The sequence below is a fragment of the Magallana gigas genome, chromosome 2 (genome assembly GCF_963853765.1).
Source record: "Magallana gigas chromosome 2, xbMagGiga1.1, whole genome shotgun sequence".
In the NCBI taxonomy this organism is placed as follows: Eukaryota; Metazoa; Mollusca; class Bivalvia; order Ostreida; family Ostreidae; genus Magallana; species Magallana gigas.
This window is the reverse complement of record NC_088854.1, coordinates 2,200,652-2,226,044: the sequence shown is the minus strand read 5'-3', so window position 1 is coordinate 2,226,044 and position 25,393 is coordinate 2,200,652. Positions and strand designations below refer to the sequence as shown.

The following is a 25,393-nucleotide window of genomic DNA, read 5'->3' as shown; positions in this document are numbered from 1 at the left end:
TCCCCCTAAATCGCCCCGTATCTATTCTGATAGGACGACTATACCTAAATTGAGCAAGTATAGGTATGTGAGGTTTGAGTATGTCCATTTTAACGTATTTTTCTAAATGAAAATCGCGTTTAAAAGACCTTCACACTGTAAGTTAGAGATAATTGTTTTATTTAAAAGATTTTTGAAGAAAAAATACATTATCTACGAATTACTAGGCCACAAATTGGGGTTTAATGTATAAAATCGTTGTTAGAACTTGGTTGTAATGAAGAAGCCATTAGAACATTAGAATAGAATTTTAGATCATGCCAACTGTTATGTTTGCTATAATTGAAACTTCGCAGTAATGTAATTGATAGATATTATCTACTGTGTTTGCTAAAAAGATCTTAATTCTCAAAGCAGAAGTCTGACCTTTTTTTTTTAATTTCACTTGAACAAATACATGCATATTATTTTATTGTAAAAGTTGTTTACTGTTTCCGTTATGTAGAATCGCATTTGAAGACTAATGTCAAATGATTCTAAATAATAAAATGAATATCATAAAAAATTGAATCATAAAATAAGAGGTTTTTTTTTAAAAGGGATATCTGACAGATAGTATCACCCATCTGTAACGTAGTTAATCAGTTTCTTCCTGGTTCATAAAATGAAAACATTGCGAACATATAATATTGGACAGCTGTGGACTATATATATATATATATACATAGGCGTCGGAAGCAAATTGAAAGTGGGGGGGGGGGGCTAGACTAATCCTCAGAAATATTGAGAAAAAAAACCTCCCAAAATCATGGAAATCCTAATCCGTGGGGGGGGGGGGGGGGGGGGGGGTAATATACCTATGCTTAAAAAAAAAAAATTTCTTACCCATATTTTTGTTTTTTCCAAAATTATGGAAATCCTACTCCGTGGGGGGGGGGGGGGGGGGGGGGGGGTAGTATACCTCTACTTCAAAAAAAAAATATTTCTTACCCACATTTTTTTTCCTTCCAAAATCATGAAATTCCTAATCCGGGGGGGGGGGGGGGGGGGGAAGCTAGTATGCTTCTGAATCTAACTTCTCAATCTTTCAAGCTAAATTTAGGAACAATAATCTTTCCTGCGATAAAAAGTGGGGGGGCTGAACCCTCTATCATGCTATGTTTCTAATGGTTAGGTATAACTTGGCAAAAAAAGTGGGGGGGCTAAGCCCCCCCTAGCCCCCCCGGTTCCGACGCCTATGATATATATATATATATATATATATAATATATATATATATATATATATATATATATATATATATATATATATATATATATATATATATATATATATATATATATATATATCGAATGTAGCAGATAATTAGATTTTTTTAAATTTTAAACTTAAATAGCCCCAGTGCTGCATGCTGGAGGTATATCCTAGCTGATCTTATATGTTTTGTAAAGGAATCGATATGATAATGGATTACCTCGGCGTCTTACCCTCAATTTTTAAGCCATTAATTTATAAAGAATCAAAATAATTTTTACCCCCCCCCCCCCCCCACTCACATACTTTTTTTTAGGAAGCATTAAAATTATCGGTTTATTTGTTCTATAGACACGATTTGCAACTTCCAAGTAGAAAATTAACGGAAGATTTTTAGGGAGGTGTGCCCCCCCCCCTTCTTTGAAAAGAACTAAATGTGAATATTAATATTTCATTAAATACAAGAATACAAGAAATAATTCTATTCATGATTAAATGCATGGCAGCAATCGTTTATTTTCAAGAAATCTACGCGGTATAAATGCATGTAAATGAAAATTAGTATTTAAATTTATATACATTTATATGTGAACTTATTTTTAATCTCTTTTTTAAATAATTGTTCTTACTTTCATGTATTCATATTTTTTTCTTTCCGTTAAAACATTCTTACAGCTGGATCGATTGCTCCCTCTCTCTCACCATGCCATGCCACTCTTCGCGGAATTTTTACATCCATTCGGAAACCCTTCGTGTTTACCATGTGAAAATAGTAAAACCCAAACCGGAGAATGGCGATGGTCGGAATATGTTGTTAGTGCGAGTGTCGTCCTTCGTCAGACATAGCAGACGTGAATTACGGGGATTTATAACAGACATGGAATATTAGATAAACAAACAAACAACAACAATGGCTTCGGATAATCGAAACCAAGACAAAGTCAAGATACGTGAAGGTGAGTGAAATAATTATTCATGTTTCTTATTTTTAATATCGATCGCACAAAATCCCTCTTTGTCTGGTGCCTTGTGACTCATACTGGTATTTTCGGTTTGCATGGGACAGTTTGTCGAACGAGACCAAGGCAGTTTCTATTATCCCCGGGAATTAGAATCCCATGGGTCGGTACCCTGGGGTCTGAAGCCCGGGTATAGGGTCACTGAACCGTGTCAAGTCAGTCTGGACAGGAAGCCCCTCTCAGCTGGGCCTGGTGACAGTTTTTTATGGGTCATAAAGTGCGATGTCTCACGGGTTTTCTTGTTTTGTGATTTTTTTTTCTTATTGATGACATAACATGCAAACAGACAAAACATGATCAGCAAATGTGTTTGACCGTTATCTATCAATATGCCGTGTGTTTAAGTTTGTAAAGAAATCTCTTGATGGAGACTTATGAATTATTGCATGTGTTTCATCATGCTTACTGTCCCTTGAACCAGGAAATGTCTTATGAATTAACAGATGAATGTATCCTGTCCTGTCCTGTTTAATGGTCCATAACCATACAGGATAAAGGTCTAATATAGTAACGAAATGTGAGCAATATGCCCCAAATGTCAAGCAATACATGTATCATTGAAATGGGTATAGAATTTGACAAACATGAGATTAATGTCTGATCTATCAACACAACCACTTTCATTACACTTCTCTTATCCTCCGACTGATAGTATTTCTAAATTACTTCACATGCCAAGAATAACTGTTTAAGTTGCTTGTTGGATATGTTTATATACACTCACATATAAAAAAAAAGTTATGATGTAAACAAATTGAAGACGCTTTGTATATATGTTTGGAACACTCAGCATCCCAGCTTGGCTGCGTGTGAGTGAGCTGTGAGAAACATTCAGCTGTATGCATGGTTACATACTGTACACCTCCACTAAATGTACAGTGTGTCAGCTCAGGTAAACGCTACATCATGCAGTTAAGCTTTACTGGACATTTCTTATGGCCTTGTGCTGTTGTACAGTATGTATACAAGGTTATGGGAGAAAGGCCTGATCATCTCAATCATACGTCCAGCAAGAAGGGGCTTGCTGAATTAAGTGGACGTTGATAATCCCCCTAATCTGATCCCCTCGTAGTTGAAGGGTCACTCATATGTAAGACCTCTGAGGTTTGGCTGGATATGTATGGCTACAGGATGTAAATTTACATACATATATGTCAAAGCAATTAAAGTTTTGGCATTTTAATAGGAACATTAAGTTCAGAAAAACTCGAGCAATTATGGTATGATTCAGCCATCCAAAGTGGTTGGGAAAGGCTATTGATGAAGTATGAGTTTTTGCAGTAATCAAAAACCATATGTGCATATACAGCAGCAATATAAAGGACAGCATTCCAGATATTAAAAATAATGGAGTACATTTACAGAAAATATATAATATAAGGCATTAGCTTATTGTATGTTCCCAGGCTTATATAGTATGCATGTATATTATGAAGTTTTAATTTTAAGTTTACGCAATGATACATGCAGATGGTGTATATGCCACTATACATGTATACACCCTGTTTGAACCTTTATGTGATGCACCCACAGTACATCATATTTATTCCTATGCTTTTGATGGATGTGTAACTATAGACAGACTACTGGCACTTAAACATTCAGTTTTATACAGAGAGGATTCTAGCTTCTAATTAAACACTCACTGGCTATTATACAGTAAGGATTCGCCTTCAGATGTCACTCGCTTCTGTACTGTACATTCTAGCCATCAAACAGACAAGTGTTTCCTTCTGTTTGTAGCACTCAGTCTTCAGTCAGATAATGCACTGAATACATACAAAGCAGAGAGTAGCCATTGGATAAAAGAGTCTTTATTAAAAGAGACTTCAAATAAGGTTACACAGAGAGAAAAATTACCCGGGGGAAACAAATAAGAAAAAAGCCATATACTGACTCATTGAAGCAGATAGATTAGATGTCAGAATGGTACACATACCAGACCATCTCTGTACATCACTCAGATATTCTCCAGTCCTCTCCAATTCACTGTAAACAACTAATCATATTTTATTGCTAACATTGTATGTTTATGCTGAAATTGAACCCCCATGATCTCTGTCTGTCCGTCTGTCTGTTTGTCTGTCCATCTGTCTGTCTGTTCTTCTTGACTGTTTTTTTACTATGACATTTTCCGTAATTGTCTGTTTGTTGGTCTGTTATGTTTCCTTTCTGTTCTATTGTCTGTCTGTTGGTCTGATGCATATCTTGGCTGTTCCATTGTCTGTCTGTTGGTCTGTTGTGTGTCCTTACTGTTTCATTGTTGGGCTGATATGTTTCTTGAACACTGCAATTCTTTAATGGTGAGAGTAGAATGAATGACTGTATATGTGAGTACAGAGACCTAATGGTCGTTGTTACAGAGTGCATTAGACCTTCCATAAACCATGGAGAGATGCTAAATAATTATTGTAGATACGTTCAAACCTCGTTATTTCGAACTAGATGGGACTGTTTAAAAACTTTGAGATATCTGAGTATTCGAGATATCAATAGGGTAATATACTTAAAAACAAGTGTTTGGGACTTAAAAATAACTTCGACATATCTATTGTATTCAAGAGATCGGTGTTTGAGTTACCGAAGTTCAACTGTATAGGTATAATTAGGTGTTAACCCTGTTACATATAAAAGCAGAGGGCAGTAATAGATTGATTGGGACAGGTCAACAGCTAAGTTCTTGTTGTATGGGATAAAGTGACCTCATTAAAGGACTTCATACTAATATGTTAATAGAGAAACTTCTTAGAATACACTATATGTACATCATAAACACTTCAACTACATACATACCATAGATTTAGTATAAAATACTGTCATGTACAGTATGATACCTCCTCTGTATAATTTCTACATGTAAAACATATTCTAGACTTGTAGAATGTGTTTGTGAACAGCAGTCTTATTATAATGTACATTCAAAACGATGCTTAATATTAAAATTACATTGTAAGTACAAAAAAATATATATATATAGAGTTTTAATATACCTGAATCAGCATTGCTGGAAATATTAAAATAATGATATAAATATAAATTAACTGCTTCAGGTAGCCTTACCCAGATTCTCCCTACAAGTGGAGTACATGCATGTACAATGACATGTAAAAGTTTATTATTTGTTTGACTTGATATTGAACTATTTGATAATTAACCTGAACTTTTTTCAGGGAAGGAGAAACGACAGATCAGTAAGCTGAAGAAGTTAAAGAGGAGGATATCTGCCAGCTTTGGCCGATTATGTAAGTATGGGGTGTAGATACCTACATAGGAACGCGGTCTATATAGACACACATCTGATGGGCCTTTCCCTAATCTGTTAATGTAAAAAACTAAGTAGATCAGTAATACATCAGTTGGGGCCAGACAGAGAAGATTTGCTATGGAAATAAACAATACCTGACTTTTACAAGATTTGTCACGAAAACAAACAAGTTTAAGACATATACTCGATATGAATTTTATCTCGTAATACATCAACACAAGAATGTCTCTCCATTAGTTATGAATCTGTGTACTTTGTGCGCAAAATTTTAATCTGAGAAAAAAAAAGATCAAAGAATACATCTAGATAAAGAAAATGGTGAAGTGATTTAAACCTTTAGAAGATGAATTTGAATCAGTTATTGAATGGCTGTTATATTTCGATAGAGATTGATACATAAATTCTGGTGCAATTACAGACATATCTGTTCATGAACCTGATATACATGTATTAAGTAAAATATGTAGAGTGTCGCTGACTTCTGTTGGTCTGTGTTCTGTACCTAGTCTGTCGTCTTCTTGCCAAACCAATGATGAACGGGGAGCTGTATCATTATGAAATTCAAACAAACATGATATTCCTCTCGAGTTATCAATATAAGAAAATGGCTGTTGTTATTCTAGATTTAGATTCTGCTGCCTTAGTTGTAAATTTTGAAATGTTTAAGATGATGGAATAATCTGTCCAAGTAGAGATGTCTGCTCTGTTTATTTTCTGTCAGGTTGTAATATTATAAGAAATTTAGGCTACGTTCGGCACTTAAGCTATGAAACTGTGAATTGTTTCGGAAGTGAACAAGCATGTTGATGGTAATTTGTTTTTACGGAAACATGTGCATTAAAAATTTCTAGCTATACTTAGAGTTGGAAGAAGAACTTCTGTATTTTAAGTGTCTTAGATATTGTGAACATCATAGATAGTTTTCATCATGTTCATCCTAACTGCTATAACCCGAACTGGTGAACAGACAAACTATGCTGGCAGTACAGAACTGAATTTTGACATCAGAGAACTTCGAGTTTGCATGTAATATTTATTTTTTGTGATAATGATTAATTAAAATGAGATCAGAATGAAGAATTTCTTTTTATAGCATATGTGTTGTGCTGAATTTGTGATTTACTACATGTACAATGTGTTTCTGTGATCAGGCTTAAATGACTTCTGTAGAAATGTTAATTGAAAAGAATAAGAATTACTGACAGATTTAAGTACCTACATGTAAAACTATTAAGTATTTCTTGGCAAGCCTGCAATATTTTCCACTAGTTTGTACTCCACGTAATACGTACTCCAAGTTACTCAAGTGTTGTTGGAAGGATTGAATCATTATTTTTCTATGCAGTATTTATGCTCAGTTAGTCAGTGTTGTTGTGACAAACAATTTGGCGTGTTGTAGCAGGAATTGTCTGTCTGTAACCTCCCTATCCCTCCACAAGTTCCAGATATTTCTCTTCCTTGGTCTGCCAACCCTACACATGGTTCCAGTACCATGAGCCACTGACTGGAATGAAGATTTATAAGAAACAATGAAGGTTGGGTTATTTTTTATAAGTTTTGTCAGCAGCTGTTTTTGTTTGTGTATGTTAGACCCCAGACTTCGGTGCCATGTAGATACATGGAAACTTGTTTATATATGATCAGACAGGCATGTGTATAGGCAGCAATACACATTGCTGGAGAAGTCAGTTAAGAAATGGAAAAATGATAATTCATTATACATGTATTAGCTTGAGGTTGAAGGAAAACATTAGATGTACATAGGTTTTTGGTTTATAAAAAAAGATCATTTATTTCCAATTTTGGGCCTAGAAGGCATACAAGTTTACAATTATTAGAAAGAGAGTGACTGTCTTAAATGAAAGATTGGTTTATATTTGTAATTCATTCTAAGTCAGAATCTTTATGCCTCCAAATATACTGTTAACAGTCTTTGATTGTGTTTCTAGCTCTATGTTTATAAAAAGAACTCTGGCAATACCCTTCCTTTATTTGATTCCTTTATTTGATTCTTGTAATAGTCATACTAAGTTCATGAAAAAAAAAAATATTTACATTGACTGTTTTTTTTTAAAGAGTATTTATCTTTAGGGCCTTTAGGGAAGAAAATTGATGAATGGAATCAAAGTTGATCACTCATTGCCGAACATTGAGCAAGTTTAATTGGTTCTTGTTGTCAGTGGCTGCCAAGTTGTTTTCCTCATTATAGAGAAAACTTTTTCATGTATATGTTTTCTTATTTTGGTTCAAACCATCAATCCAGTCAGTTATAAAAAGACTTGAGTGGCATGTCTTTAGCAGATAAGGAATTTTGATTATTGTGGGTGAGAGCTCTTGGTCTGCTGTGCAGAGAACGGTACTCGGTATATTGATGTTTGGGAGTCTTTTGCTGGGTCCATCACTCTACAGAATCAGATACAGACTGACAACTGAAGTCTCGAAGGAGCATTGATTTCAGAGAGACCAACATCACCCTCCATCCAAAAAAAAAAAAGAGAAAACATTAATACGTTGTTTGCATGGGATAGGTAGTATCCTCTCTCTCTCCCCCCCCCCCCCCCCCTCCCCAATATATCCATGGTCTTAGATATTAAACATTTGAGTGACTGATAATGTAATATCAGTGTATGTGTATAGGTTTAACTCTTTTCTCCTAGAGGTTGCCATCCTTTACCCCCTCAATGACGCGTTTTGACGACCCTGGCCATGTCATCAATGACGAGGTTTATGATAAGGTTTATATTTTTTGGGGGGGTAGGGGGGGTGCACTAAATTTTTGACAGAATCCTTCATCCAACTACTGATACTCAATTATGCTTTATTTGAATTACCGGTACGTCTTATATAAATTGCATGTTACACTATAATAGTACATGTAATTTATATCAGATTGTTCATTATCAAGTAATGATTGAATTAAGGGGAAAAAGATGGCACAAGGAACGAAGCAGCAATGTTGACTTGTTGCATAATTACACTCGCTTTGCAGCTTCTGTACATTATTTGTATTTCTTCTGAAGCATGTTTTAAACAAACACACTCCTAGAAGAACATTGCAAAGTGAGATGAAGTTTTTAACATTTAACAGGCGAATTAAAAGAATTAATGTCTGCAACTGAAAGTATATCACAGTTGTTGGGGGTGGGGGGGGGGATTAGTCTGTTTACCTAAAAAAGCATCTTAGTTCTGAAATTTTTATTTGTATGGAAGCTTGAAGAAATATGTCAAATTTTAACAAATTTTTAGAAATGTTTGTTAACATAAAAACACTTGAATTATCATATGATTGGAAATTTTATTTTCAAAACATTTTATTATGGTTTTAATGATCAGAATTATAGTTTATTTTAAAATTCTCTGGGATTTTTCGCCTGTTAGTAAAATTTTATTTTATATACATTGTTAATCTACTTTACATGTACATGTACATGTACCATTCCATTATTTCAATATTGCTTTTAATTATATGTAATAACCTATGCCATAAGATGTATGTCTTGTGCAAATAAAGAATGTATTTTTTGACATCTATGTATATATAGGTAAAATAATTAAAATCTATAATAATTACTAAATGATCCTGCACCTAATGCAGATATTAGCATGAAACATGTCTTTCTTTAATAATTTAAGTTTTGATGAAGTCAAAATGCAGAAAAAGAGAGAGTGCATTTTACACTCTGCAATTACCTACCTGTGTGTGCTGATTTGATTGAAAAATGATTGATGAATTATAAAGGGCTATGAAATTATTCATCAAAATCTACAGAATCTTTAGCCATTTTTTTTGGCTGTTGATTGATTTAGATACACATGGTATATGAACAGAGCCCCGCATGTTTGCTTAATAAAGTATGTCTAGACGTGGTGTTAATACAGGGAAATACATACACATTTTAATGTTTTACATGTGTGAAAATCTAAGAGAAACACTCAGATCAAATTGTCACCACTATACAATGTGTAAGGGAACATTAAAGGGTCTTGTACCAACAGCCATTTTACAAGACATTAAAGGTACATAATAAAGCAATGATTGATGAATTTTATCTCTTCCCTTTGCACTGTTAAAATAAAAGATACCAATTCTTTTGTTCCAGACCCTGGCTTACTATATTCATGTATAGGGTATTGGTCTGTCTGTCTGTCTGTCTGTCTGTCTGTCTGTCTCTCTCTCTCTCTCTCTCTCTCTCTCTCTCTCTCTCTCTCTCTCTCTCTCTCTCTCTCTCTCTCTCTCTCTCTCTCTCTCTGCACTAATGAATTGAAGTGATAGAACATTAGCACCAAATGCATTTTTTCAAGAATTATTTAATGCTCTTGGAGCTCAGCACAAACCTAAAAATATTTGAAAATGCCATAATTTTAATGACCCCATGGAGTAAACAACGAGGTAATTCTTTTAGAAAAGAAGTTAAGAACGGCTTGTGTTGGCTGACAGGTGCCCCCCATTGACTGTCAGTCTCCCCCTCTCTAGGCTCAGTGTACAGGGGGCTGTACAGACAGAAAGCCGAACCAGCTCCCCCCTCATCTGGAAGTTATAATCAACCCTCCGAAAAGTTCACTCTTGATTTCACAGACTTTTCCTCTTCATTGTATTTTCAGCTCTCTCCAAGGAAGACACAATACAGGAGAGCGATCAGGAGGTAAGCTTCCTCTCATTATAACCTCTACTGTTTTAGTCTCATATTTATTGAATCTTCTTTTATAATTAATTGATATCTTGATGCATATTTCATTTAAAATTTTATGTGTTTTGCCATTATACCACAATATAATTTACCTACAACTTACACTTGTGAAATTTCTGTCAGCACCTCAGAAATAGATGAATGATCAACTTATTGAATGATATTACACATACCTAAATGTACTTGTGATATTGAATATTTCTGCACAATAACTTAAAGAAGTAAATAGATTGAAATTTTGTCATTAAGTTGATTAGGAATTGATCTTTCAAAACAAAAAGAATATGCAGAAAAATTGTTAATTAAAATTATTTACAAAAATAAATAAATTTGAATTCTAGTGTAATGGATGTTTGATGGCTGAGTGACTTCTATATCGTAAATAATCTATACACTGGACTCAGATCATTCCTGACGTGGTTGAATTACACGCTTATTGTAACCACTTATATTCCTGATAGATGATTTGTACGAAGGCCATTGCTTTTTGTCCCGTTAATTAGTGCGTGTGTCAGGAGCTAGCCAATGAATAGGTCCCGTGCTGTCGATTGATGCCCTTACCCTCGCTAGGGTCGAAAACTTCATGAATCATTTACAATTCAAATTGGCATCACATGTTTTTATTGAAGTGTTGGCCATTTTAGGCGGACAATTTGCTAACTGTGAGAGTGATAGATGCCACAATTGGACAAATTGGCAGGCTTCATACATCAATTTCTATTGATATCTGTCTCAGAAATCAAGGGTTCGCCTCAAACAGATAGACATTTTATACTTTAATTCAATCCAATGGGTACATCTCTGTCCTCTTTTTCTAATGAATCACATACTTAAAGACCCATCTCAATTAATTGTCAGCAATACCAGTAATGGAATCCCGAAATTAGACAAGAAAATAGCTGTACTTAACAAAGAATAATGCCTGTTTTCTGGTTCTGTCTACGTTGTAGTCCGATCCCGGGTTTCAAGGAACGAACGGTTATTCCACCTTGGATACGTCTCCGCCAAACCTCGCTCTCCAGAGGTGTAGTTACAGGGATGACTGTACGGGCCCTAACGGCATCAACCCCGCCAACCGACATACGGGGGGATACCACACCTTAGGACGACCAGCGGTGGTACCTCGAAGCTCAGGTAAGGAACCACCCAAGTCCATAGTTATTTAATGGGCCTGTGCTATCCATTGTTATCTAGTGGTACGCCAGCATGTGCTAAAATTGGTGCATGTGATAACATAGGTTACCATGCTGGATTAAAATAACAAGCCAGGTATGACTTATCTTGTACATGCATAAAGTGTCCAATTGGTCTTTAAGAATTTGATTATTTGGAACAATTGCACTTAGCAAGGACATTGCAACCTTGACCTACTTGTAGATAAGGTCACCAGGTGGCCCCTTGGAGACTCAATCTATATCCATATATTGATACACTGTTACAGTCATTGGTATTTGTGCTTTGTTAGTCATTATCCTAAATATGTAATTACATGTGTCGGTAATTACATGTAGTTGAGGAATACTATTTTTGTGGGGAAAATAATCTAATAAATAGACTGGGGTATTTTTAGTGAGTGCTGGGTGATTCAACATCAACAGAATGACTAAGAAGTACAAATCTAGATTATTCACCTGGCTTATACACCTGACTTCATTTTAATTTTGCTGTATAAACTCCTTCTGATTTTATTTCATACTCATTATAAATTTATGTAACTCTTCAGGGAATGATCTCGAGGTATGAAAGGTCACTGCCCACACCTGAGAGAGACAAGCTTCTGACTGTGGATAAAAGTAGTCTTAATGCTCTCAGCCGGTCTGAAGTATCCCGGTCTTTCATAAACTTATTCTTAATTCCTGATTCAGCTTTTTTTTTCAACGCAAAGCTAAGCGACGGTTTTTCTATGGATGTGTGGATATTTTTTGTGTTAATTATTCAGTAAGGGGTCCCAGCATTAAGAAAGCCCACACAGGGTCCCCAATGTTAAAGACTGTAAACCGACAAAGCCTGCAGTGGGCGGGGATGATTATTATGTAATTGGCATTTTAAGTCGGGCTGTTTCGTCCTTGTTATTGCAAGTAGGACCTCCACATTCCTATTATAATTACGCTGCACCTTTTTACTCTGTGTTGACAGTAGCATCTTGAGTGTTTTCCTTGTGTATTGTAGCGACCATCATGAGTACGTCATGTCAGCAATAGAGCTAAGTGCCCCACCCAGAGAGAATTATAACTCACTATATAAACCCAAACTTGACTCCTTGATGTTAATTTTACATTAAGGTTCATTATCAAAGAAGTCCGTGATTCCGTCTTTGGTCTCCGAACCTTTCACTCAAATCATTGTATCAAACATTGACAGAGCTGTATGGCTAATGTTGATAAAATTGTGACCGTCCACTTCATTATATTGATCAAGGTATTGATTTCTGAACACAATGACAGAATGCTTCTATTCCAATTCCTCTTTCTCTTAATCTCCGTTAATTGAATCATTTCCCAAGTACTAAGAACTTTTTGTTTCATTTCTGTGACTGCTGAATACATGTCTGCCCTCACGCCAGATGTTGCAGGGCAAATTTACTGATTCGTTGCAACTATGAAGTTTTTGTAAATCATTTCCTGGGTTGAATAAAATGCATCTGTGGAAATTTGTCTAGAAAAATCATCTGGGTTTCATTATTATAAATCTTATTGGGTTAAAAAGAACCAGTTTCGTTGTTAGAGAATATCTCTCCGATACTGGAACATTGTAATTCTACCCCTGACATGGCAGATTCCTTGGCGCAATTAATGAAAATTTATTCCAAGTGCAAGTTCTCATATCTATAACATTCATTTAAACATAATTTCCAAAGGAATGAGATGATTCTTTCAGATTACATACATATACTTATGACACATGATTACAAGTAACATAATGACATTTTATCACAGAGAACGATCTGTTATACATCCATCGTTTCTATTGACACGCTGGCTCTCTTTACAGCTGCATTTCTTGCAATGAGGTTTTTTTTTCGGTGTGGTGTGTTGCCATTTTTCTCAGATCGGGTTCTGTATTGGCATGCAGTGTCAGAGTCTTGTTTCCCCTGACACAGGACGTGGCGAGATCTCATTGAATTATTGATGGCCGGATTCGTGGGAGGGTGAGGAGAATAGCAGAATCTCCCTGAAGTCTGTCTCCTTTCACACTCCACTGTCGGTATTGATTCATCGCAGAAAATGGCAGAAGATGGAAATTTTTTTGTAATATTGTAGAGTCTTAAATCATCCATATTTAAGAAGAGTTGAATTGACACCCTCTCACTCTACAGAGAATGTAAGAGGTCAGTCTGGACATGGTCCTTCATTATGTGTGTCCAGATCTGTTGATGTAAGAGGTCAGTCTGGACATGGTCCTTCATTATGTGTGTCCAGATCTGTTGATGTAAGAGGTCAGTCTGGACATGGTCCTTCATTATGTGTGTCCAGATCTGTTGATGTAAGAGGTCAGTCTGGACATGGTCCTTCATTATGTGTGTCCAGATCTGTTGATGACCCTTTGTCTTTTTAAATTTTTTACTCTTTATACTAAAATGAACATACCTACCTTTTTTTGCGATGTTCTTATTTTTGCCTTTTTCACATTTACTTTCACATCTCAAAAAATTCAATGCGCAAAAAATAATTCCAATATTGTTTGCTTTTAGAAAGTTTTTAATTGCGAACTACTAACACAAATTAAAAAGGTTACATAATTTACCCCATTTTTACAAATTTTGTGAAATGTGAAAAAAAATCAAATGAATAGTTCTTTCACTTTATGATCATCAAAGTCTTGTGATTTAATTTTAGCTGCATGTTAAATATCAACCCTACCCACAATGCCCTGTTATCCACCCACCAAACTGTAGAGGGAGAGAAGTTACAGGGAAGAAAAATAACACCTGATTGTTTAGAAAGGTTTTATCTTACCTGAATGACAAAGTGCTGTTCTAGGTAATAATTAAAAGAGGTGTCCTGACAGCTATGGAAATTAATGACAAACTCATGAATTGCTATGAGGGTGCGTGTGGACTAATGAAATAGATAGCCCTCCGTAAATAGTCATCAATGGAGTTGGACCTCTGTTAGAATATGAGATATTCTGATGTTTTTACCTACATGTAGGAGACTTCAATAATTTGTTTGGTGTTGATTTTCTATGATTGATATAACTACAGCTATCACAGCAAGCTGTTCTTCATTTTGGTAATCCAACTCTTCTCCTGTTTACAATTTCTTCATCAATACATCAAACTCTGTCATTTTATTGAAAACAGATAGGATTTTATAATTTGACTTAGCCAAGAGTTCTTATATCCCTCACAGCGAATTCTGAAAGTATGACCATCTTTAAAAAGAAAATGTTAATTGTCATCTCTAGACTACCCAAAACAGTTCTGAACTTGATATTTTTATTAACTTTTCAAGCACTTCCAGTTGTTAGCCAGTCTATATACTTTTTTCTATCAAATAGGTTAAAAGTTTTGAATTTATTTTTTTTATTGCATGAAGAAAAAAGAATTTCCTTACCAAAATAACCTTGATTTTTGAAAGGGCAAAGAAGCATTCACTGTTGAGGACACATAGATTAAGGCTCTCCTCCACCCACCAAACATCACAAGCACTCAACCAATGGGATTAGCTTCTTACTACATGTGCTATCAAATGTCATCAATTTCATATTCACTGTTATCCACTGAATCAATGAAGGACTGATTGGTGTAGACTCTCTGTAAAACTGATGTGATGATGTTGACAATCTCAGCTATACGTGATTGTTATTTAATATTGCCGGCTACATCCGATAGATACCGATTGTTATTAGATATACCCTGACCACAATCAAACAAATGCTTCATACATTGCAGTTATGGTAAATCAATTTTATTTTCTTAGCCAAGAAGCATGCCCCAGTGAAGCGACACCATTCGGCAGGGGACATGTTAGATGGACTAGAGATTGAGGCAGGAGTGGACGGACACAAACACGAGAGGCCTCGCTCCGAGGGCCACAAATACATGAACCAGTTCTCACCCAAAAGAACCTCCAGCTATGGGGTAGGTTAGAGAGGCCATTGAGGGTAGGTCAATACATGTAGCAGGGTCCACTCATGCTGTGTTCTGTGAGGGAGTTTTAATCCAGGGTCAGGGACTTATCATAAAGGTCAAGGTGTTATACAGTAAGGACATTGGAGGTTAAGAAGACCAGTATTAGGGGGAAAAAATTAACTGTTTAATACTGTAGTAGGGTCAAAGGTAAAATATAGCTACTGCATGAGAGTAACAATTGCAGATGATTGTAGTTTGTTGTTTTGATCCTTTGTAAGTACTAGGATAAATGAATTCTTCCATCCTTACACACCAAGTCATGATAAGTGAAAGTCAAAGATTGATGGATAAATATAATAAATATAGCATAGATTTAAGATTAAAATGTTACTACATGTAACATATTATTAATCTTAATATTAAAATTAAATACTGTCATAAATAAAGGTTAAAGGTGAAGGTCAGGTTAAGGTGATAAGATGTGATTGGATGCTATCATACTCTTGCTTTCTCTCCAGGGTAACTCTCCGTTTGGTCGGGCAGATTCCTACCAAAAGCTGGAGCAGCTAGGGGAGGGGTCGTATGCAACAGTATTCAAAGGATTTAGTTCGTAAGTAAAATCTTTGTACCTAGCCACGCTGATAAGTAAAGTAATGTATCTAACTAAGCAACATTACGGTGCATGACTATGTTAGTCAAAACCTGGATGTTTTTTACAGTGCTTCAATATCTTTTCAAGAAAGATAACTGAAAGCAATTTTCTTCAAATATTTTTTTCACAATCCTTGTAAATTACTTGTTTCAGATTAACCAATCAAGTGATAGCTTTGAAAGAAATCCGCCTACAGCAGGAAGAGGGAGCTCCTTTTACTGCGATACGAGAAGGTAGGTTTGTATACATGTACGAGAAGGTAGGTTGGTATACATGTACTAGAAGGTAGGTTGATATGCAAAATGGTGTAGATGTAGGGGGATAGTGATACATTATAGTACATACATTGATACAACAGAGTATGTACACATGATATACACATTGATATGAGATACTTTTCACACAGAAAATTACATGTACAATTATAGTCATAAACCATCATTCAAAGCCATTGGTCAATGCTTTCATTGGATTTGTGTTTGATATGCAAAATAGTATTCATTTCATTGAAGTCAACTTCAAGTCGATGGGTAATATAGAACCAGTAATCAAAGTACACAATTCTAGCATGCCTGATCAAGCAAACACACACTGTTAGTGGAATGAAAGTAGATTATCAATTCCCTCATTGTCTATGACCTTTGTTAAGGTCAAGGTCAGAAGTTCTTTTCTGAAAATTTGGTCAATATGCAGACTGCACTCAGCATACAATGAATTTCATGTTCATCAGAGAATTTCATTGGCTGAAGTAATATTTATTTTTTTGTTATGCATGTATAGTGTAGGTTTAGTGCATCCAAATTTTTTTCTATCTGACAAATGTTTTACTTCGGAAATGTGGCTTATGCACTTAATGTGTGAGATATGGATAAAATCTGAACATATAAAAACAAGATAAGAATTTGTTGCTCACGGTAAGAGATTGCAGCGATCATGCACGGAGCTCTGTCCCAGGATCTGTAAACCACTCTCACTGGAGGTGTGCAGGAGATTCCTATCTCACTATCATGTTATGTACAGGCAGCAATACATTGTCGTTAATATCTGTACCATGCAATAAAACCCCATTGACTGCTATCACAATTTGTGATCATTTATTAGGGAGAAAATAAGGTTCAAGAAGAAAGTCATGAATAGACCTCCTGAAATTAATACTGAGTTAAACTCACTCTGTGTTGATCACTGTAAAGATTATCTTGACCAATAAGAGAGCATCAAAATTCTTGATCATTTCATAAAATGGATGTACCTTGTAACACACACACAGGTGATAATTTTCAAATCAATATCACCTAATACTTTATCTTAACTACCCTGTAATGGTAATGATGTTTTATCTAATAATTTATTTACTTGATTGTCTCTTGATTAACGTGTAGTGAAGTTTTGTCTCTCTTTCAGCGTCCCTCCTGCGGGGATTGAAGCACGCCAACATAGTGACACTACATGACATCATTCATACCAAGGAGACCCTGACCTTTGTATTTGAATATGTAGTAAGTATACATACATGAAGTTCATAGTCACTAGATATTGTAGTTTATAATTGGAGCAAGCACTGAGAAATTGAGTTTGCTGATCCACTGGTCCTATATAAGAAGTAGGTGTGCTGGGTAAAATCCTCTCCTGTCCCAGGTCCATAGTCCAGGAATCGGTCCACTTGATAGGGCTTGATGTAGACATTCCATGGGCAGATTTCCAGATGATGGACAAGTTTTAATGTTTGGCAGTAATCAGAGATGTCCCCAGGGCTCCCCAGACTAGGGCAGGGTACCAGCTGTATTAGGACTAGGGCAGGGTACCAGCTGTATTAGGGTGCCTACAATGAAATCACAGTCTCTGTTCTTACTGACGTGTCCTAGAATTGGGTCATTCTTGTAGATGCTGGATTCTGTACAGGATAAAGTGATCGCAGGATACATTTGATATACACCAGATTTGTTATTTTGTTTTGTTATACTTTCATGTTAAATACTGAAATCTGATTGGTTAAGACGCAGTTAATAATATTTTCTATTACCCTCAGTGTTAGCAACGCACTTAGCAACGGGTAACATTAAAAAATGTTACATGCGCGAAAATTATGCGCGTACGGTTCGCTATAGAATTCACGTTATTCCTATATAAAAGCAGTAAAATTTTCTTAAAAATTAAGACATTCAGTATAACAAAATAAATAGTGCCTGTTTGGGAGGATAACAGTTGAAATTGACACCCCTCGAAAACCATTGTCAACCTCCGCTTCGCGTCGATTGACAATGGTTTTCTCGGGGTGTCAATTTCAACTGTTACCCTCCCAAACAGGCACTATTTATATAAGATCAACTGAAATTGGGAATTTATATAAACGGGTACACCAATGATGTACAGTGTTAGGTTTAATGACATTTATGGCCCATTATAGTTGGTAGATACTGCTGATGAGCTAGGTTTATAATTAGGTGGCAGAATCGAATCAACTCTCTGTTTTTTCCTATTATTTTATCTGTGTATACATGAATATGCTTCTAGGGCATATGAGCAGAGTAGGTAATAGTCAGTTCAATAATCTTGATTTTTTATCTCTTTTTCAGCATACAGATCTTAGTCAGTACTTAGAGAAGCATCCAGGTGGTCTAAACGCATTCAACATTAAGGTAAAGCATATGATTTAACATTCAGGTAAAGCTTACAATATAAGCTTGTGACCAATGAATGGGCAGAACATTCAGTCTTTACAACATCTATGATACAAAGCCCTTAATCAATACAGGCTGATACATAAAGACCTTAATCAATACAGGCTGATACATGGGTCGCTTTGTTAGCTTTACATGGTTTTAACATTAAAGTTAGTTGATCTGAAATTTTTATTATCGTCTAGTTTTTTGTGCTATCATGTTGTCAAATCTAAGCTTTTTTGTATAATTAGTTCAGACAGTTTTAAGAGTTCCTAAAATAAATTCAACCTACTGTATAAGTAAGTGAAAAAGATTTTCTTACTGCTTAATCTAAACTTGATTTTCTTTATTGCAGTTATTTTTATTCCAATTGCTCAGAGGTTTGAACTACTGTCATCAGCGCCGGATTCTACACAGGTCAGAAACAGATCAATTACATCTGTACCCTGTCATAACATTGATAGCTTAGTCAACTCCATCAATCAATTGCTTGTTATGTTATATACACAGTCCACTGATCAATTCCTCTGACTTGTTATAAACATTATTCACCAATGAATTAATCTCTTACAAACACTGTTCCTAAATCACATTCAGTTCACCACAAAGATCATCCTCTACTGAATAAAGAACTATTATCCATGTACATGTTACCTGTTGCTACCATTGTAAAGTATTACTACATGTATACATGTATTGGATTCTAGTAAAGTCAAACATCCTTTATACTAAAACAAACAATAAATGCTGAAGGTTTCTGTTACATTGTAGGGACTTAAAACCTCAGAATCTGCTGATAAGTGAGGCGGGGGAGCTCAAACTGGCCGACTTTGGTGAGTTCACAAAAACCAAGACCAGTTCATACAAAATGTATCATGTTGTTTTAATCTATAATTTAATCTATATTTCATACCAGGTATTATTAACTGTTAAAAAGTACTGGAAATATTGCACTTTTTAAACCAGAATATTTAGTTGCATGCTTTAATGAACTGTTTGTGTTACAACATGTAATTTTAAATTTTGTGTGATTTCTTGTAGGTCTAGCTCGAGCCAAGTCGATCCCGAGCCACACTTACTCTCATGAGGTGGTGACTTTGTGGTACCGGCCACCCGACGTCCTCCTAGGGTCCACCAACTACTCCACCTCCCTCGACATGTGGTCAGTACACCACAGATAACACCTAAAACTTAATACTGTATACAGATGATTTAATACACCGCCAACAAAACCCAACACTGCAATCTCAGGATAATTCAGTATACTGCCAAATAAATACCAAAGCAAAATATACAGTCTCAAGATAATTCAGTAAGCCACAGACAAAACCTAATACTAAATACACAGCAGATTAAATACAAATCAAACTACTATATGAAGATACATGTAATTCATATTGCCACCAATCAATTGGGAAAACCAATTTTGTCTACTAACCTCAAATGTGGTGTTTTGTTTTGTCTACAACATCTCGATGTGGTGTTTTGTTTTGTCTACAATATCTCAATATGGTGTTTTGTTTTGTCTACAATATCCCAGTGTGGTGTTTTGTCTACAACATCTCCATGTGGTGTTTTGTTTTGTCTACAACATCTCCATGTGGTGTTTTGTTTTGTCTACAACATCTCCATGTGGTGATTTGTTTTGTCTACAACCTCTCAACATATCCATGTGGTGTTTTGTTTTTTCTACAGCATCTCCACGTGGTGCTTTGTTTTATCTACAGCATCTCCATGTGGTGTACTGTTTTGTCTACAACATTTCCATGTGGTGCTTTGTTTTATCTACAACATCTCCATGTGGTGTACTGTTTTGTCTACAACATTTCGATGTGGTGATTTGTTTTGTAGGGGTGTAGGCTGTATTTTCACAGAAATGATCTCGGGCAGTGCAACATTTCCAGGAATGAAAGATGCATATGATCAACTGGACAAAATATTTAGGGTATGTTACATTGACTTAACAGCATTCCATTATATATTATGTCATAAATGATTATTTAACAGTAGCATATTTATAAAATGTAACTATTGTAATAAACATTGAATCATTTCAGTAAACAAAATTGCTATCCTGGTAATTGCTTTTGATTATTCTTTCTTACCTGATTTATTTAATTACAAATTTAAACTATTTGTCTGCGATAAATCAATGATGTCATGTTTATTTTTAGGTGCTGGGAACCCCAACAGAAAACACTTGGGAGGGAGTGTCTAAATACCCTCAGTATAAAATAAGTAGGTGTGCACATGTTAAAATATCATCACACTTATTATTCCCATGCACATTTGTCACTCCAAGTACTTTAATTAACAAACATTTTGACATTCCCTCAATGCATTCATTCGGCATTTAGATATATCTGTCTGTATGCATGCACTACATTTTGGAATCGGTTATATTTTTGAGAGCTATTGTCATGACTTCACCAAAATTCAGGCATTTAGATTCATGGGCAGTTTTCATTAAGACTGTATTTTGATGAAAACAATTTGTCATGGCATACTCACCGACACAATCCACATGTTTATTATAAATGACAATTTTATGACTTTCACCTTTTCACTTATGCTTTATTTTTTTGATATCAAAGGTGTTTCATTTTTTAAATTTTTGTATTTTATTTTCTTTCAGAAAAATTTGTCATGTACCCAAAGTTATCCTCATTAAGTGAAGCAATTCCCAAACTAGTTTTCATCCCCCATGCTGAGAGCCTTGCTGTGCAATTCCTACAGATGATTCCTTCCAGGCGAGTGTACGCTCACCAGGCCCTGCATCATGAGTACTTCGGAGACCTTCCTCCCAAGCTGTTTGAACTCCCTGATGGTATACAGGTTTACTTTGTATTGTATCTCTTGGTTTGAACATATTTTATTGTATATATAATATACAAATGGTTCGAACACAAGTTCTTGCAACTTACTAGGTTCTCACCCAAATAGATACATCGACACACCATATTGTTGACATTTACATAACCAAGCTTTAAGCCTACAATATTGCTATTAATTTCACTACACTCTGCTTAGTTATAATAATCTAAGCCTAGTTATAATAATCGAACTGTGTCTCGGGACAGGCCTTTACCACAGTTAAAATACCTCCCATATACCTGTAATGTAGCAAAACATTGCAGAATCGCTCAGAAACAATTTCTGAGAAAATTAATGAAGCTGCATTGATAATAACAGTCAAATTATTCATAAGAAATCATTTTGAGGCTGTAATTACCTTTCATTTAAAGATTTAATTCATATTGATAAGAAATTCAACACTTTTTGACCAACGTTTTTTACTCGCTTCGCATTTACACATCATGTTGACATTCCGAACTCTCAGGATTTTTCATAATAAATGCACTGAGTTAGAGTTATCTCCCGTATTTCCTTTGATGGACAGAATATATGACAAATTTCCAATAAAAATTTACACATATTTGTATTATCGTTCCTGAGTTTATCCATGCAAATGTTATATTGTGGAAACATAAACTAAACAGTCATTCATGATTTAGTGTGAATGTAATGCGCATGCGCAAGATTGTAAAATCCAAAAAATCCAGATGATTTTCGGATTTTTAAAGAAATTTTCATTGATTATTAATTAGCGAAGCTTGATTGAGAAAAAATAAAAACAAATTGGTAACCTTCAAGTACCAATGATGTTTAAAATATATAAAACAAAAGACAGTACTCTTCCGATTTCTTGGTATTAAAGCCAAAATATTCGAGTCTAATATCTTAATATAGTTGTTTAGATAGTTCTACTGATTCTTGATATTCCTGATAGTTTTTGATATCTCTACTATAAACAATCTGTTATATTATTATGTATTACTGCAGTAATTGATTCCAATGTACAAGTGCATTTGGAAAATCATGTTTTGTTTTACACTTGTAATGTTTGATGAATCCATAAACCACATGTGATTATTGTAAAAGTAGTATTTGGTTACATGTACATTGACATCTGTATGTGTTCATTGTAGCTGCCTCTATTTTTAACATTCCTGGCCTCAAGTTGTTACCAGAAATGGACGAGCTGATTAACCAGTCCCTGACCCCTGCCAAACCTCATGAGAGGACCCGAATACGCACCACCCTCAAAGTTTAGTCCTGACCCCAAGGGGGCTCTAGTAGTACTGGTGAGTTGTACCCCTTAGATGTTAAACTAAACAGCACTGGTGTTTCTTAGGGGTAGTGAAGAGGCGATATGATTGTGTTTTCTGCAAGATTGTATAATACAAATCTTTTTGGTTGATGGATAGTATACTTTTTGATCATTTTATAATTCAATGAAAAATTTGATGTCATACATTAATGATTCAGAGTAGTGTCATCATCGATCAGATATTTTTCAGTGGATGTGTCTTTATAAAGCTCCATTTCCTCTAACATATACTTATATTTCTATTATTTTAGTGCCAAGTTTTCCTTCACCTGTTGTTGATCCTATTCTCCACGCCAGTTCATGTTTTGTCTCCATAATCCGCCAGACTGATGCTCCTTTGTGGAAGGGCCGCTCACTGTCTGATATCCACTGTGTCACCACAGAGTCCGTACTTCACCGCGATCCAAACATTTCTGCTCACAACCTCCACTTATTCGTCAGTGGCGTAGTTCAGATTCTAGTAGAATTTCATTCACCTCAGCTTTTTTTTTGCCAAAATCCGAACAAAATATTGTCTTCAAAGGACAGATTGTCTTTCTTTTATTTACCAGAGATCTGAGAGAGTGAGAGTGCATTTTGATATGTGATGTGTAGCGCGTGATAAGAGTTTAATGATTTGTATGAGATGTCAGTGAGATTTCAATGAGGTATCAGTGAGATGTCAATGAGATATCAGTGAGACTTCATTGAGTTTTCAATGAGATATCAGTGAGATTTCAATGAGACATCAGTGAGACTTCATTGAGATTTCAATGAGATATCAGTGAGATGTCAGAGAGATGTAAATGCCCTTGCTTCATATTATGGTTTTACCTTGCAGAAGATTTTTTTATGATTGTATTTGTATAAATATGTTGATTTGGATCTTTAGTCCAGTGTGTTCTAGTCTCCTTACTTGATAGTATTGAAACATTTCAACTTACCTGCTTGTGATCAAAATGGGGCAGATCTGTACACATTTAATGTACATTACAGCAGAGCATTAAAAGCAAAAGACATTAATTACATCAGTCATCACTGCTGTACAACTAGGCTGATGAAAAGCTCAAAGATGCATGTTGGACATGCGTTAATGAAGTATATTTAATATAAGAAGGAATTCTGCCACTGATATAAAAAGGTATTAATGGCATTGAACATGTATTTGATTCACTCTAGTCAACCAGCACACAATTATATTTATATGTTAATTACATGCTATTATTTCACTCTGTTGTGTCAGTCAAAACATTTTTTTATTGTGCTGTAATAAAAATATCAACAATGGGACCAACTTTAATTAAAGTTCATAAACATGTACATCTGTTTTTTGGAAACAAATTACTACCATGAGTTTATTAAATAGATTGTTAACAAATCTTCTGATGTATTTATTACTTTAAAGTTTTAATAAATACAAGTCTTAAATTGAACAAAAATGAAAATTGTATGATGAGTTATTGTACAGATTTAATTGGAGGTTTAACGATCATTTGCAAATATTATCTGTTTTTAATCTTGCATACATATACTTATTTTTAATGATCTGCATGGACAGGAAATTTTTTTTATTGATCCAAGCATCAGTTGAATTCTATACAACATGTGATAACTGATCACTGCTTACTTGTATGAAGCAAAGAATATCTGCCAGCTGCCTTGTTATCTTTGCTTTGAAGTTTTTGATTGCTGTTTGATTTTTGTGGCTTTGCTTTTTCCCTCTGCTTTATCAAATAATCCTTGGCAAAAGAAGCTCAGCCATAATTTTAGTGGAGAGGTTTTACCGAATTGTGATTTATATATGTACGTTATTGTGATAACAAATTGTGTGGCTGATTTTGTATGAGTGTGAGTGCTAGAAAAAGTGACTGATAAAAGTCTGTTGTACATAAAATAAAAATCCATTTTTATTACGGACGACCATCTCCTTCCTTCAACTACATTTTTATAGTACTGTATTAGAGTTATCGTTCTTGGTCTAGAAAACTGTTCCAGATGAAGTTTAGATGTAATATCGTAAAATTGTTCTATCATTATTTTGTCATGTAAAACATTTAGAAAGTTTGATTGTCCTTTGCTGAATCTCACTTAAAGCCAAACACAAACTATCATCTGCCAATACATGTAGTTGCTTTTGTGAAGGAGAAAAGGTTGCAAGTGCAAACCGAATTTTATACAAATCTCAATAAAAAGGTTGATGTCATTTTGTTCTTTATCTATTGGACTATATTTACATTCTACTGTGTTTTTCCATTAAATTCCGTGATGTTTAAATGCCTCTAAATGCAACAAGTAGTCAAAGGTCAAATTGACGAGTTTTATTATGACGTCACAAACGTTGAACGCTGTAAACTGCAACGTCACAAGCGAAAATCAAAGTTCACGCTTATGGCTGTTACTGTGGCTCTTCCATTAATATTAACTTACCCTTAGGATAAGATAGGAATTTTAAGGTATGAATCACATTTGCAGACAATGCAAGAAGTTAAAAAAAAGTAAATATAAGCATTAAATCGTGATTTTTTGAAGTATATACTCTCATAACTGCAGCGGTGTGTGCATACAAATTTTCATAACGCGCTAACGCGCGTTACTCAATTTGTATGCACACACCGCTGCAGTTATGAGAGTGTATACTTCAAAAAATCACGA

The 25,393-nt window shown here is 35.1% G+C and overlaps 1 protein-coding gene across 2 annotated transcripts; it reads left to right on the top strand.

Annotated features, from left to right (window-relative positions):
* Positions 1 to 1,990: 1,990 nt before the first annotated feature.
* On the top strand, positions 1,991 to 24,944 carry LOC105345433 (cyclin-dependent kinase 14). 2 transcript variants are annotated; one of them, XR_004596318.2, is made up of 17 exons: positions 1,991 to 2,189; positions 5,423 to 5,494; positions 10,120 to 10,160; positions 11,156 to 11,339; positions 15,128 to 15,288; positions 15,798 to 15,889; positions 16,085 to 16,164; positions 17,333 to 17,427; positions 18,505 to 18,567; positions 18,947 to 19,008; positions 19,363 to 19,424; positions 19,633 to 19,753; positions 20,443 to 20,536; positions 20,766 to 20,833; positions 21,227 to 21,418; positions 22,581 to 22,736; positions 23,014 to 24,944. XR_004596318.2 is itself a non-coding variant. In XM_034447436.2 (17 exons), the coding sequence occupies exons 1-16, from the start codon at positions 2,144 to 2,146 to the stop codon at positions 22,703 to 22,705; spliced, it is 1,554 nt and encodes a 517-aa protein (XP_034303327.2). In that variant the 5' UTR covers positions 1,992 to 2,143; the 3' UTR covers positions 22,706 to 22,736; positions 23,014 to 24,944. The 2 variants fall into 2 exon arrangements, 1 of the variants encoding a protein (XP_034303327.2); XM_034447436.2 differs by having other exon boundaries at positions 1,992 to 2,189; positions 20,766 to 20,829.
* Positions 24,945 to 25,393: the final 449 nt, after the last annotated feature.